The sequence below is a fragment of the Petaurus breviceps genome, unplaced genomic scaffold (genome assembly GCF_028583685.1).
Source record: "Petaurus breviceps papuanus isolate PSGF00001 unplaced genomic scaffold, PetGlider_PUasm1.0 38, whole genome shotgun sequence".
Lineage (NCBI taxonomy): Eukaryota > Metazoa > Chordata > Mammalia > Diprotodontia > Petauridae > Petaurus > Petaurus breviceps.
Genome location: NW_027186304.1, coordinates 104,171,861 through 104,188,885, shown reverse-complemented (window position 1 = coordinate 104,188,885; position 17,025 = coordinate 104,171,861). Strand labels below are relative to the sequence as shown.

Here is a 17,025-nt window from a genome sequence, read left to right as displayed (position 1 = left end):
TACAGTGGCATTTAGGGTAGGGAGAAGGGGAAAAAAGTGAATGTTGATCTGAGGCTTTCCTGCCTCATGAAGAATGGTTTTTAGTAAATGGCCCATCATGAATAACATGAGTGACTCAAACTGCAGTCTTACTGCAGAGGCAAACGTAAAATACATGTTGACAGTTTTAAAGCATAGTGGGATAGGATGAGGGTAAGATGAATGTATTGGTTCAAAAATAGAGCTTAGCAGACTGGAGTAGACTAGCCATCTATTCACATAACAGCCTTATGCGTAGGCAAAGAAACTACTCAGAACAGTATCAAGCCGAGTTGTAGGATAGAAAGGAAAATTCACTAAAGCCTGACTAATAAAAGAGGTTTGGGCCTGTTGTTGTTTTTAAATTCACCCTTCGCTGCATTGTTTTTTATTGCCCTGAAAATGTCTTGAGGGTGAAATTATTTTTGCTGAGGTGCATATCAATTTCACTTTTTAAAAGATTACTTTAAGAATAAGTGGTTAGTATTTTTTTCCTCGTTACTACCTTTCTAGCTTATTATTCATCATTCCTCTCCATGTGCTCTATGGTCTAGCCAATCTGACCTTGCTGTTCCTCATCTACGATGCTCCATCGTGCATCTTTATCCGTTTGTACTTTCTGTCCTGTATGCCTGTAACAAACTCCTTCTTCATTTATCTTCTTGGCTTCTCTGGTTTCCTTCAGAAAATTAGATGTGGAACTCAGACCGCGTGCCCTGACCTCCTCCATGAGACCAGGCCAGTGGTCCTCAGCTGGGAGTACTCCCCACCCCCTCCATTTGCCTTGTATCTGTTTTGTGTCGCTGTCTATATCAATATGGATGTCAGTGGATAGTGATAAATATATGCATGTTGTCTCCCTCTGTTAGAATCTATTCCTCATCGGGGAGGGGACTATTTTGTCTTTGTATCTGTACCTAGTGCCTAGAACATTGTTCTGCACTTAGTAGGCATTTAATAAATGCCCATTGATTGACTGATTGATGGATGGAAGTAGATGAGGTAGTATGAGTTTCCTATTAGGAAAATGTATGTTTTTCTTCATTTTTCTACATAAATGGAGAATCTTACCCAATTTTCTGACCTCCTAAATTAACCTGTTTTTCTTGTTAAGTAAGATTAACACTAATTTTCAAAAGTCACAAAGGCCTTGAATTAAAACATTACTGTTCTAACAAGATCTCGGATCTTTTGATGGGCCATTTCATGATGATATGTAATATGAATTGTTGAATCTGATTGAACTTTTTGACCTTTACATGTTTTTGTGCAAGAGGAGAAAAGTGGACTCCATTCTACATAGTCACTTTTCTTTCTTTGCATACTTGAACTGCCAATATCTTTGGACCATTGTTAGTATGTCTTAAAAGTATTGTATGATCTGTCACTGTTCCCATGGACCTTTTAGAATGCCAAATGCATTATCCTGTCTTTGAAATATGAATGAAACCACCTATGTATGCTAACCTCATTTTCATGTAGTCGTCCCCACACTTCTCTTGTAAAATAAGAAGCTAAATAAAAGATAAACAACGCCAAGAAAGAAAACCATATATCCTTTTAAATTGTCTGAATGATATGAAAAATCATATGGCTTATTTTGTACGTGGAAGGGGATGTGTAAATGAAAAAATCGTGTACTCATGTGCAAAGCACTGTGCTAAATAAACATTACAATAAAAATAGAAAAGGAAGATGGCCCCTGCTCTCAAGGAGCTGACATTGTCAGTGGTGGATATGGTACATGTAGGAAACCTCAGTGTAAGTCACAGGGAAAGGCCCCAGTGGTCCTTACGGTGCAGTGGCAAAGCACATGATAATTTGTCTTCTTTAATGTCATTTCCATTGATAAAACTGTCGGTTTCTGATGTTGAGCTATTTGTCAATGCCAAGGACTTTGGTGGTTACAACTTTATTTTCCAGGGCTTCACTAACTGTGACTGCAATAACTGTAGAGGTCACATGAGACATATATGGACCTTAAATCCTGTATTTTGGAAAGAAAGCCTTAACCATTGGACTTTGAAATTTTTTTTGACAATTTGGTCATAAAAATCCATTTGTTTGTAGCATAATTTGTTCAGTTTTTTGGCTTCCTTTACTTTGGTAAAGACGTGATCCAAGAAATTCCAAGACATTTGTTACTTTAATAGTTTGATGCCAAGTCATGATAAGCTATTGTTCTTGGGATTGTAACAATTCCAAAACTTATCTTATTCTTTTTGCCAGTGCTAGGGTGACGCTTTGCATAGAAGGAAATGAGCACCTGAACCATATATCCTTCAAAAAGTGATTGTTATTTACTATTTTTAGAAAGACTGTATTTCTCCACCCTTGACCACATTACTGTTGAAATAAGCTTACATGGGAGATAAAATTAGGGAATGGGAAGGAAACTCTTCAAACATTTTTTATTTTGAAATTAAATAAATAAAACCTGGTTGGGCAGTCAGATCAGGTTCTATTTAGTGTAATCTATAATTTTCCACTTTTATCTTATTTTTAGCTAAGGGACGTTCTCTGAATTCACTTGCTTTCTCAACGTTCATCTGGGTGAAAAGTTATCATTTCTTAGATAATTTATATTGGCATATTTCAGAGGGTCACTTTGGGTTATTCTGTATGAGACAGAAGTGGCATGGAGAGGATTTTATAGCTGGTTTCCCTCTTTTACTTTCTCTGAAATGTTTTCATGATTTTCTGCCTTATTAAGTTGATTTTTTTGAGGGTGGGGAGGGTCGCCTATGTGTGAATTGCCTCTTATCCTATTTACTCCAGAATGATTTCAAAACCTTCCTCCCTAGCTGATTTGGTTGAATTCTTTCCTAAGATATTCTTCCTTTCTTTGGCAAGTGAACTTCTTTCCAGTATTTGCAGCATCATATGATTTATCTGGGAAACTGAAATATACTTGGTCATACAAAGTATAATCATTCAACATTTGGTATATGTTTTTTTTTAAATATCAAATGCTTTATTAACTTCTAGATTACATCATTCATTTCTTGGTATATGTTTTTTGTTTTAATTTTTTAAAGTTTTATTGTTGCCTTTCTTTTTTATACTATAGTTATTATCACTCCCACTGCACCCTTCAATATAATGATGAAAAACATTTAAACAAAAGCATCCATCGTTGACTGTGTCTGATAAGGTATATACTGCGTTCCACATTTATTGTCCCTTACTTCTCTCTGTCTCTCTCTTTTTTAAGCAATCAGGGTTAAGTAACTTGCTCAAGGTTACACAGCCAGGTGTTTCTGGGTGGGTGCTAAGTGTCTGAGCCCGGGATTCGATCTCCAGGTCTTCTCAACACTGGAGCTGGTGCTCTTACTCGCTGTGCTACCTGGCCGCCCCTCCCTTCTCTGTTGAGAGGAAGAAGATATGTTTCCTGCTCAGTTCTCTGAGACTACCTTTTATTGTTATTCATATTGTTGTAGTCATTGTATATATCATTCTCTTGATTTTGCTTTGTTTGCTTTCATCTGTTCATACATGTCTTCCTATGTCTCAGAATTTCTCATCTGTTGTTTCTTACACTGCAGTAATACTTTATTGCATTCATATACCATAATTAATTTGACCATTCCTTAGTGTGAATTAGTTTTTTTTTTTAATTTGTTTTTTGGTGACCACAAAGAGTGCTGTTGTGAATATTTTGATATATAGATGGAGTGTTGGACTTGAAGACAGAAAATCCTGAATTTAATCCTGCCTCAGATACTCTCTAGCTGTGTGACCTTTGGTAGATTTTTTTAAGCTCTCAAAGTCTTTAATTTCTTCTGTAACATGGAAATTACAATAATATGCCCTGCAGAGGGTTGTTGTGAGATATTATCTTATGGGATCATATTTTTAAAGTGTTTTGCAAATCTTAAAATGCTACATAAATACTATATATTATTATTATATCTAGTCCTTTTTTTGTTTATTGACCTCCTCAATCAACCCTTTCTTATTGAGCATCTGCTTTACTAGGGTTGAATACGAGGAAAGTATGAAAGACATACAGAGAGAATGAGTATTTCTCTGACTGCAGAATGCTGTACAACCAGTGGTTTAGGTGCTTCCAAAGTTCTTTTTGAAACCTGGAAGATTTGCAGAGATTAGCGTAATGTGCCTATGCCTTCTTCATTTTTCTCCCTGGACCCCTGTAGTGCCTTTAAATTTGCTTAGAGTCTTACCTGGTAAGATCATATCTAACCAGATGGATGAGCCGCATGAAGCAGGCACTGTGAAGCCCATGCTGTCATCAGTTCATGCCCCCAGCAGGTTATGCCCTTCCCTGGAATCTATATCTGGTCAGCAGATGGTTGCCCATGTCCCCTCAAGGTTGGGTGACCTCCTGTCATTATCTTATCTTGGTTACAGGGGCTATGGATTAATCTCTTCTCTGGGCTGATGTGTTTTTTACTCTTGTAATTTTAACATGAAATCCCACCCACTTACACTCCTGCCCCCTGCCCCAACAAACTGAAATGCTGATGCCAGGTCCTACCTTTACTATTTTGTGGTACAAAGGGTAGGCAGCTAGCTGCCTGTGTCCAGACTACCTGAATCCTTCTTTCTCCATTTGTCTCCTTGCATAGCTCAGCCAGTTATTACCTAAGGGAATCAGTCGCCCGCACTGGAGATGTTCCTTTCCCAGTTGCATTCCCTGCATGCCCGGACTGATCTGGGTGGAAGCATCAGGATCCTTCTGTTTGGACACAGGCACAGGCCTGGGCAGAAGAGGAGTAAGTGGTGGTTGCTGTGGCTGCCTTGGCGGCTCGCCGTCTCACCACCACCAACAACTGTTTTTCTTAGAATATTATTGGCAAGTTTCCTGGGGGCTCAGTCTCCGCAGCTCCCACACAATTTCTTCTCATTTGTTTCCTACTTGTTAATGTGAGTTCCATCCACTTATTATTAGGTAGCACATGTCGTGGCCCAGAATGAGGAGAGGGCTAAGACTTAAGCTTTATTATTTTCCTTTTCAGTTGCCCAAACTTGTTATTGAGTGGAGAACTTACCTCTTTGATTTCTTTGGGTATAGACCTACTAGTGGTATCACTGGGTTAGGGATATGCACAGTTTTAATAACTTTTCAGACATAATTCTAGATTCCTTTTATTCATGTACCTGTTTTCCCACAGCCTTCTAGGATTTTTCATTTTCTTTTTTTTGTCATGTTTGCCAGTTTGATGGGTGTGGAATCTGAGTTATTTTAATTTGCATTTCTCTAATTATTAGCAATTAGAGCATTTTTTTTTGGTATGACCACTGATAGCTTGGATTTCTTCCTCTGAAAATTACCTTTTCATATCCTTTGACCATTGTCATTTAGGGAATAGCTCTTACTCTTACAAAGGTAAAACAGTACCTTATATTTCCTTGAAATAAGACCTCTATCAGAGAAACTTGCTGCAAATCTCCTCCACCAAGTTTCTTACTTTTCTTCTAATTTTAGCTGCATTGGTTTTGTTTATGCAAAATCTTTTTAATTTTCTGTGATCCCTTCTATCTCTTCTTTGGTAATGAATTCTTCCCCTTGCTATATCCATAGATCAGATATGTAATTTCTGATTTGCTTCTCTAACTTATTTAAGATATCATCTTTTATGTCTGAGGCATGTACTCATTTGCAGTTTATTTTGGTATATGGTGTGAGATAATGTTCTATACCTAGTTTCTTCTCTACTGCTTTCTGTGTATTACTACTAGTTTGTGTTGAATAGTGAATTGTTGCCTCTAATGCTCATATATTTGGATTTATAAAACACTGGAGTTCTTCATTTGCTTTTGTATGTAGTGTACTTAATTTGTTCCACTGATCAATCTTTATTTCTTAATTAATGTCAGATTAGTTTGAGATTTGATGCTGGTAGGCCCCCTTTCCACTTTGTTTTCTCAGTTCCTTTGAGATTCTTGATCAGATGAATTTTCGATTGAATTCTGACAGATGAATTGTGTTATCATTGCTTCTAGCTCTAAAACTAACCTGCTGAAATTTTCATTTATATGGTATTGAATAAGTAAATTAATTTAGGTAGTATTATCATCTTTTTATCTTGGCTTGGTCTATCCATAAGCAATTAATATTTCTGCAGTTATATAGATCCATCTGCATTTGTGTAAAGAATGTCTTCTAGTTGTGTTTCTAAAGTTCTTGTATGTGTCTTGGCATGTAGACTCCCAAATATTTTATACTTTACCTTGTTATTTTAAATGACGCTTATCTTTTATCTCTTCCTGCTGGGTTTTATTGGTAATATTCAGAAATGCTGATAATTTATGTGGGTTTATTTTATATCTTAAAATTTCTCTGATGTTAATTGTTTTAGCTGCTTTTTTAGCCAACTCTCTAGGGTTCTCTAAATAAACTATCATATCATCTGCAAAAAGTGATAATGTTGTTTCTTTTTAACCTATGCTTACTTTCTCAATTTCTTTTTCTTGACTTATTGCTATAGCTACCATTACTTGCACTCTTTTGAATAGTAGAGGTGATAATATTGAGCCTTCCTCCATCTATTATAATTTTTGTTCTTGTTATTAATATAATTAGTTATATGTGTGGTTTTCCTAATACTGGACCAATCTTCCATTTCTGGTATAAAGCCATCCTAGTCATATTGTATCATATTTGTGATATGTTGACATAGTTTTCTTGATAATACTTAAAAATTATTTTTTTGCATCAGTATTCATTAGGGCTATTGGTATGCAGTTTTTTTTTTCTGTGTTTTGACCCTCACCGGTTTAGCTAGCAAGACTATATTTGTATCATAGAAAGAAATTGGTAGAGCCCGTTTTTCTATTTTTTCAAACACCTTATATAATATTGAAACTAACTGTGCTTTAAATGCTTAATAGAATTTGCTCATTACTCATCTCATCCTGGGGTCTTTTTCTTTAGAAATTCATTTATGATTTGTTCAATTTCTCCTCCAAAGTTTTGATTGCTTACATCTTTTTTTTCTTGTATTAATCATGGCATTCTCTATATTTTTTTTATAAATATTCATCCATTTTATTTAGATTGCTGGTTTTATTGGCATACAGTTGACCCAGGATTATTCTTATCCATCCAATAAATCAACAAATATTTATTCAGTACCTACTATATGCTAAGCCTGGCGCTCTGTCTACTGCTCTAGGTTATGGGGCTTTTCAGACTTTGGAAACAATTTTTAACTGCATATTGCCATCATTACAGGAATTATGCCATTGATTTTTACAACCCTGCCTTGGATTGGTCACATTGACTGAGTGTTCCTGTTGAAACTCAGAGTGCATGTGGCCCAAGACCTAAATACTTAGAGTGACAAGGATGGCAGCTGGAAGCTGTCACCAGTCACAAGTATTTGATGGTAAGTGGTACTTCCATAGGAAGGGGAGTGAAGTGAAAACATGAGAGAAATGTGAGGAAGCATTCCATTTCCTCCCCTTTCTTCTCATGAGACCAGGGAGAGATGTGGTTTGTTTTCATTACAGCAAAATGTACTAAAAAGAATACTAGCTTCAGAGAACAAGATTTGAGTTCCTGTTCTATGAATTGTTAGCTTTGTGATGGTGGGAAGGCCACTTAACTCTTTTGAGCTTCCATTTTCTCACCTGTAAAATGAGAATAACATTTATGCAACCCATTTACAGAATTGTTGTGAAAGGTAACAGGTAAACTGCTTCAGAATCATAAAATTCTGTGTTATAAATACAAGATCGTGATGGTTAGTTCACATGGAGAAATGTAAACCAAGGCTCTAGTTCAGAAGCATCTATCTGAACACAGTATATTTTTTAAATGGATGAATATGAACACTTTTGACACTACTTTAACATTAAAAAAAAACAAAACTGGTGAATTTTACAGCTGTTTTTACATTTAGCTTATATGCTTAATATTCTTGCTAATCTCAATTAATTTGATTTGAGTGCATCATCCCTATTTGTAGTTCTAAGAACATTAAAAATATCCATGATTGAAGACCAAGGGAATAAGAAGATGAGTCAATTTAATGATAAGTCAATTAATTCAATGATTTATGATAAGTCAATTCAACAAGCATTTAGTAAGTGCTAACTATGTGTCAGCTACTATGTAAAACCCTGGGGATGCAAAGAAAGATAAAAATAGTCTCTGCCCTCAGAGAGCTCCTGCTTCTAGTGGGGAACATGTAAGTGACTATATGCAGACCAGATATATGCAAGATAAATTGGAGATAATCTCAGAGACAAGCCATTAGGAGAGGCAATACTAAAATGCTAACTGAAGACCTGTGCTGTAAAGTTATCTCAGGTTATTTTATTTTTTTTGGAGGGGACAGGGCAATTGGGGTTAAGTGACTTGCTCAAGGTTACACAACTAGTAAGTGTTAAGTGTCTGAGGCCATATTTGAACTCAGTTCCTCCTGACTCCAGGGCTGGTGCTCTATTTACTGGACCACCTAGCCGCCCCCTATAAGGTAAGTTCTATTGGATTCTAAGAGCTATTATATTGTATCTGTATCTGTAGTATATAGTACCTGAATACTCTAGATAATTAACATTTGAATTACAGTTCTGCCACTTACTATTTCCACAACCTTAGGTAAGTCACTTAACTTCACTGGGCCTCAGTTTTCTCATCTGTAAAATGAAGTGTTTGGACTTGGTGACCTTCTATAGACCCTCCCAACTCCAAATATATGAGCCTAAGTGATGACAATTTGTTGAATTGAGTGAACCCTACTAGGATTCACCCATCCCCACGACCACTTAAGCTTTTATGTGTATAGTTTTATGTAGAGAACAAAAATTTAGAGTGAAAAGGTACCTCAGGTAGCATCTAGTCTATTTCTTATCTGAACTCAGCATTATATAGAAGTGGTTATTCAGCCTTTGTATGAATGTCCCTAGTGAGGTATCTTCAGTGCTTCCATGGCGGGCCATTTCAGTTTTGGATAGATCTAATTGTTAGGAAGTTTTTATTTACATCAGGCTTGAAACTGACTCTTGGCATCGCTAATGATTGTCCCTTTTTCTTCCGTCTGAGACCAATCAGAACAAATTTAATCCCTCTTCTTCATGCTTGCTCTTGACTTGAAGACAACTGACAAATTTTTTTATCTTTAGGCTTAACACCTTCGTTTCCTTTAACCTGTTCTCATTTTATAAGTATCATCTATCTCATGGTCCATTTGTGGTATTCATCATCTCTATGCTCACTAATGTTCTTCCCTAAGTGTGAAACTTTGAATTGCTGCCTTCTTGCTTTGTAACTTGAATATAGTTTATACTTGATTGTATTATCTGTATTTGCATGTAAATAAGGGATTTGGGAGGTGGCTTATTTTTTTTCTCCACTTTGAATTGAACTCTGTGTCACCCCTTTGCATACCCTCACTCATGCTGTCTCTTTCTCCTTCCCTCTCATCCTCTTGTAATCTATCTATGTATCTGTCTATCTCGTCTATCTATCTAAATATTAGGTATGCAATTCATTATTATGTTGACATTTTTACAGTTATATGTCTCCTTTCCATGAGATGAAAACCCCCAATCCCATTCCCATTCCCAGAACTATCAATTTGAGAATTTAAATTCAAAAGACTGGTCCTAGATGACATATATTTTTTCATTTAATTAATGACTTTTTCTCCCAGTTGTTTGTAAGCAAAAATTTTCAGCATTCATTTTTTAAAAGATTTTGAGTTCCATATTTTTTCCTTCTCTTCTTCCCCTCACCCTCCTTGAGAAGGCAAGCAATTTGATGTAGATTATATATATAGATGTATAGTCATGCAAAACATTTCCATATTAGCCATTTGTAAAAGAAAATAAAGACTATAAAAGCCCAAGGATAATAAAGTTTAAAAAGTATGCTTCAGTCTATAACCAGACTCCATCAGTTCCTTGTCTGGAGATGGATAGCAGTTTTCATTGTAAGTTCTTTGGAATTGCCTTGGATTATTATATTGCTGAGAATAACTAAGTCATTCACAGTTGATCATCATATAATATTGCTATTACTGGGTACAATATTCTCCTGGTTCTGCTCATTTCACCTTGCATCAGTTCATATATTTCCAGGTTTTTGTGAAAGCATGCTGGTTGTCCTTTCTTATAGTACAGTAGTATATCACCACAACCCTATATTGCATTTTGTCCAGCCATTCCGGAAATGATAGGTATCCCCTCAATTTCCAATTCTTTGCCACCATAAGATGAGCTGCTACTAATAAATATAAAAGTCCTTTGCCTTTTTCTTTGTTGAGGTGTAGACCTAATAGTAATTTTGTTGGACAAAAGGGACAACAAAATGTTGGACAAAAAAATGCAATTTTATAACCTTTTGGGCATAATTCTACATTACTCTCCTGAGTGGTTGGATTGGTTCACAACTCCACCAACAGTTCACTAGTGTTCCTGTTTTCCCACATCCCCTCTAACATTTGTTTTTTTCCTTTTCTGTTATTTTAGCAAATCTGATAGGTGTTGAAGTGGTACCTCAGAGTTGTCTTAGTTTGTATTTCTCTGATCAGTAATGATTTAGAGCATTTTTTCATGTGACTACAGACAGTTTTGGTTTATTCTTTAAAAAATTTCCTGTTTATGTCCTTTGATCATTTTATTAATTGGGGAATGACTTGTGTTCTCATAAATTTGACTCAGTTCTCTGTGTGTTTGAGAAACTTGCTTAAAAAAATCTGCCCCCCACCCCCTGTAATGGGAAGGGAATTTGAAGATCTTTCCTGCCCCTTTAATGGGCCTCACTTGGATCCCCACAAGATAAGCTTGCTTGGGGAGGGGGGCTTGTTTTTCAGGAAGGCACACCTTTTCTTACTTTGTAATTAGGCAGTGGGTCATGAAGGTTGTGATATCCTCTCTCTCTCTCTCTCTCTCTCTCTCTCTCCCTCTCTCTCTCCCCTCCTCTCTCCCTCTTCCTCTCCCTCTTCCTCTCCCTCTTCCCCTCTCTCTCTCCTTCTCCCTCTCCCTCTCCCTCTCGCTCTCTCATCCGTAAGGGGTGTTTGATTTGGCCAGCCTCGGGTAGTCCTTTAGGGCCCCCCCCCCCCCTGGTAATTATGTATGTAGTATATGTAGATATGTGATGGTCAGACAGCTAGAAGCTCTGTCTGTTGCTCTATTGAATTGTGTTATTCTCTCTGTACTTTTTGTCTGCTTGTAACTTCTGTTTATATTTTCCCTGAAGTTCAGGGTGCTGACTTTTCCCCCTGGACTAGGTAAATGATATATGTTTGATTAAACTAAGATTGTTAACCTATTTTGAGTTGCTTTCCTTTAGAAAAGCAGATCAAAGAACCTATGCTAACAGCCATCCTGGGTATGCTAGGTTGCTTGCTGTTATACCCTCCCTCCAGAGATTCCTACTTTCCTTGTAGTCTTGGCTGCAGTGGTTTTGTGCAACCCCTTTTTTATTTGATGTAATCAAAATTAGCCATTTTTACCTCTCTATCTTTTGTTTGATCATATGCTTTCCTTATCCATAAATCTGAAAAGTAAACTATTCCATTCTCCCTGATTTGTTTATAATGTCACCCTTTATGTCTAAATCTCATACCTATTTTGACCTTGTCCATATATATGGTGTGAGGTTGGTCTATACCTAGTTTTTGCCAAACTACTTTCCATTTTCCCAACAATTTTTGTCAAATAGTGAGTTCTGGTCCCCAAAGCTTGGATCTTTGGGTTTATCTAATGCCAGATTACTGTGATCATTCACTACTCTGTATTATATATCTAATCTACCCCACTTATTCATCATTCTATTATTTTTTCTTCTTGTTTTGGAGGGGGGAAGGCAAGGCAATTGGGGTTAAGTGACTTGCCCAAGGTTACACAGCTAGTAAAGTGTCAATTGTCTGAGGCCGGATTTAAACTCAGGTCCTCCTTACTTTAGGGCCAGTACTCTATTCACTCTGCCACCTAGCTGCCCCTCATCACTCTGCTTTTTAGCCAGTACCAGATTGTTTTGATGATTACCACTTAGTAATGTCGTTTGAGATCTGATACTGCTAAGCCAGCTTCCTTCACATTTTTTCATTGATTTCCTTGATATTCATGACCTTTTGTTCTTCCAGTTGAGTTAAAAATTTTTTTTCTAGCTCTATTAAATAATTTATTGATAATTTGATTTGTATGGTACTGAATAAGTAAATTAATTTAGGTAGAATTGTCGTTTTTATTATATTGACTCAGTCTACCCATGAGCAATTAATATTTCTCCAATTGTTTAGATCTAACTTTATTTGTATGAAAAGTGTCTTTCTAATTGTGATCATCTAGTTCCTGGGTTTGTCTTGGCAGGTAGACTCCCAAGTATTTTATATTGTATGTAGCTATTTTAAATGGAATTTGAATTTCTATCTCTTCCTGCTAAGCTTTGTTGGTAATATATAGAAATGCTGATGATTTATATGGGGTTGTTTTATATCTTGCAACTTGGCTGAAATTGTTAATTATTTCAACGGATTCTCAAAGTATACCATCATCTGCATAGAGTGATGATTTTGTTTCTTCGTTGCCTATTCTAATTCCCTTAGTTTCTTTTTCTTCCCTTATTGCTATAGCTAGCATTTCTAGAACTATATTGAATAATAGTGATGATAATGGACATCCTTGCTTCACCCTTGATCTTATTGGGGAGTCTTCTAGTTTATCCCTGTTACAGATAATGCTTGTTGATGGTTTTTTTAAAGATTGTCGTCATTGTTTTTGTTCAGTTGTTTCAGTTGTGTTTGATTCTTCATGGCTGTATTCGGGTTTTTTCTTGGCAAAGGTACTCGAGTTGTTCGCCATTTCCTTTTCCAACTAATTTTACAGATGAGGAACTGAGGCAAACAGGGTAAAATGACTTGCCTGGGGTTGCCCATCTAGTAACTGTTTGGAGGGCAGATATGAGTCTTCCTGACTTCAGGCCTAGTACTCTGTTTGCTGTACCGCTGAGCTATCTCTTACGGTTTCAGATAGATACTATTTATCATTTTAAAGATGTCTCCATTTATTCCTATTTTTCCTGGTGTTTTAATAGGAATAAGTGTTACAGTTTGTCAAAAGACTTTTCTATATCTATTGAGATGATCATGTGATTTTTTTTGGTTTTGTTATTCATGTGGTTATTATGCTGATAGTTTTTCTGAATATTAAACCAGCCCCACATCCCTGAAATGAATCCCATCTGGTTATAATGTATGATCTTTGTGATATATGGCTGTAATGTCCTTTCTACTTTTTCTTTACTTTTTTGCATCAATATTCATTAGGGAAATTGGTCTATAGTTTTCTGTTTTTTCTCTTCCTAGTTTGCGTATCAGCACCATATTTGTTGTAAAGTGAATTTCATAGGACTTTTCTTCCTTTTCCAAATAATTTATATAGTACTGGAAAATTGTTCTTTAAGTGTTTGGTGGAATTCACTTGTGAATCCATCTGGTTCTGGGGATTTTTCTTAGGGAGGTTTATTGATGGCTTCTTCAATTTCTTTTTCTAAAATGTAGGATTATTTCAGTATTCTCTTTCCTCGTCTGTTTATCTAGGCAATTTATATATATATATATATATATATATATATAAAATTTTTTTTTTTTTTGCCTTTTGGAGGGCAATTGGGGTTAAGGAACTTGTCCAAGGTTACACGGCTAGTATTTTTGTGTGGGTGTTAAGTGTCTCAGGCCGGAACCGAACTCGGGTCCTCCCAACTCCAGGGCCGGCGCTTTACTCACTGCTCCACATAGCCGCCCCCAAAAATTTATATTTTTGTAAATATTCATCCATTTCACTTACATTGTCAGATTTGTTGGCATAAAATTGGGCAAAATATCTGATAATTATTGCTTTAATTTCGTCTTCATTGGCGGCAAATTCACCCTTTTCATTTTTGATACTGGTAATTTGTTTTCTTAATTAAAAAAAAATCTAACCAATGGTTTATTTATTTCATTGTGGTTCTTTCCCCCCATAAGACCAGGTTTTATTTATTAGTTCAATGGTTTTCTTACTTTCAGTTGTATTAATATCTCCTTTGATTTTTCAGGATTTCCAATTTGCTGTTTAATTGGGGATTTTTAATTTGGCCTTTTTCTAGGTTTTTTTTTTTTTAGGTGTCTGCCCAATTCATTGATCTGTTCTTTCTTTAATTTAGTGATATAAGCATTTAGAGATGTAAATTTTTCCCTAACCAGTGCTTTGATCTCATCCTTATAAATTTTGTTTTGTTGTCTCCTTGTTGTCATTTTTTTAAATGAAATTATTTGTTGTTTCTATGATTTGTTCTTTGACGCACTCTTCTTTTAAATTACATGTTTTACTTTCCAATTAATTTTTATTCTGTGTTTCTGTGACCCTTTATTGAATATAGTTTTATTGCATTTTGGTCTGAAAAGGCTGCATTTAACATTTCCACTTTTCTACATTTGGTTGGTCATGAGGTTTTATGCCTTAATACATGGTCAATTTTTGTGAAGCCATATTTTCACAGTAGTGATATTTAATTGCATTTTTCTCCAGGTTGCCTCGCAGCGTATCAGCTCAGTGGACCTTTCATGCTGTAGCTTGGAACATCTGCCTGCCAACCTCTTCTACAGCCAAGACCTCACTCATCTCAATTTAAAGCAAAACTTCCTAAGGCAAAACCCCAGCTCCCCAGCGAGCAGAGGACTTGGTGAACTCAAAAGGTGAGGGTACAAAACCTTTTTGGTTGGTGTCTTTTTAAACTGACTTTTGTACTTGTCACATATATAGGTTGTCCCAGAGTCTTAGAGCAGCTTCTGTACCTCTCTCTCCTTCATGCTTTCTCTTCTCTCTAGTTGGATGAGGGACAGAGCAAGGTCAAGAGTGTTCACATTTCTCTGTTCTCAGTTCATGTAGCATTGTTCCCTCATATTTCCTTCACCTAGAATTTTTAACTGCTTCTAGTTGGTGAAAATAACAATTTATGACTCATTCTTGACTGGTGTATGTTAAAAGGAGCAGTTCTCTCCATACTCTACTCTTAATTTATCTCAAAAATGCATATGTTAAATAAGAGCTGATGACTTGCTGTGATGTCCCTGAATTGTAGATGCTTATTCAGATTAAATTGTCTTAATTTTACAAAACACAAAAGACCAATTTCTCTGTGAAACCACATTTCCTCAGATTCAGGACTTCAATCTATCATCACAATGTCATGTGGATTATAAATTTGTATTTCAAGAGTCAGATGTTTAAGAACTGTGATCTCAGCCTGACCCTGGAGCGAGAACAGGCATGAGACTTCATACCCTGCGTTGATTTGAGAACATGGATCACATAGCATTTAGAGCTTGAAGAGACCTTAGAAACCAGAAATTAAACCTCTCCATTTTACAGAGAAGACTGAGGTCCACTGAGGTTAAGTATTTTACCTAAGGTCATGTGGTAATGTTGTAGAGAGATGATTGGTTCAAATTATGTTTCTGTTACTTAGCATAAAGACGGCTTCTATTAGGATAATAACCATTTCTGAATCTGTGATACATCAGTCACAGTTGTCTACTATATTGAGTGACAAAAATGATTGTAATATATTTCAGCATTTGTGGCCATTATTTTTTTTTTCTTTTTTGGTGTGTTTGGGTTTTTTGGGGTGGGGATGTTGTTAAATCTTGATATTTTATCATCATGATTATGTATGTGATTTGCACATCCCACCTTCCCTTAAACATTTCTCCTTCCAGATTATTTTATCTGTTGCTTAAAATATCCTGGAATTACTGAAGAAGAGGGTATATGTGTATATTACTTTTTTATATGTATGTGTAGTGCCAACACAATATTCACAGTGCCTAAGACAGCTATAGTCAATGCCACTGTGATTCTGAATTGCAAAATATAACAGACTCTCCACATTTAAGACAGAACCAAAACATATATTCAAACAACAGAAAGCCAAATCCTAATACCAGAAAGCTAAACCCATCATAGCAATAAAGAAATCCATACACGATAACCATTCAGGGGGCACCGCCATCCCCAAGCCTTCCTTGTGCTAGGGCCTTCCCACAAACAAACACAGCTCACTGCCTGCTTCTTCTCTCTCATTTAGCTCTAACTACTCTGACCAACTTCTTCTTTCTCTGCTCCACCAATTCTGCAAGCTCCTCCCACTACCATAGACTCACGTGACTCAGGCTTCCATGTGACTCAAACAGGTCACATGGGCCTGTTAATGGATGGGAAAGATCTTCCTACTGAGCATTACCATTACAATTGGCCCCAAGATCTTTCATATCAATTACATAGGTTTATCAGAGTTTAGGGGAAACTGGTATCAACAAAACTGTACTATAAAAACAGTATAACAGGAATAACACAAAATAAGCATATAAAACAATATCTTAAGGTGGGGCTTGAGCACAAGCACCCTATCATTCTCTCCTCAAATGAGTGGGGCCCAAAATCTTGTGGTAAGGAGAGAAAGTCTCTTTTTCCATAGCTACTTCTTGCTGAATTGGACATAGAGCTGTCCCTGCCCCAAGAGGACCCATTCGAGAGGTCAGTTCTTTAGCTGGCATCCAGAACTTAGTAGATGTGAGGTCCAGGGGTGACACATCACAGTTATGGACAGGGGCGACATCCGGCTCAAGTGATCAGGCATCTGCAGGTGGAGGGTATATTAAGCCTGCTGGAAACAAATATAGCAAACAAGTTTAACAGACAAAAGGCCAAAAAGAAAAAAGGAGATAATAACCAGAAGCAGGGTAGATATAGGGTCAGCCATGCTTCTGGAGTCCATGAACCCACTACCATAGCCTTATTCATTGTTGTTTATTGTTTTCTAATTTGCAGTTTGGGGGTCATTCTGGGTAAGGTATACTTTCTGCAATATGAGCTGGGGCCTGGACAATTTCATGTTCTCCTTATAGGTGTGACAAAGTTGAATATAAGGCTTCAGGAGGATCTTTGGGGGAAGTTCTTACTTCCATGATCAGTCTAATATTAAGGCCCCCCCCTTTTTTTTTTAAAGCAATCGGGGTTAAGTAACTTGCTCAAGGTTACACGGCCAGTTAT

The 17,025-nt window shown here is 36.5% G+C and overlaps 1 protein-coding gene across 1 annotated transcript in view; it reads left to right on the top strand.

Moving 5' to 3' along the window:
• The window catches only part of PHLPP1 (PH domain and leucine rich repeat protein phosphatase 1), a 287,729-nt gene that overhangs the window by 160,043 nt on the left and 110,661 nt on the right, over positions 1-17,025 (top strand). Inside the window, exon 4 of the mRNA XM_069100244.1 lies at positions 14,503-14,669. Within this exon, the coding sequence (XP_068956345.1) occupies positions 14,503-14,669 (167 nt within the window). The remainder of the gene's footprint in view (positions 1-14,502; positions 14,670-17,025) is intronic.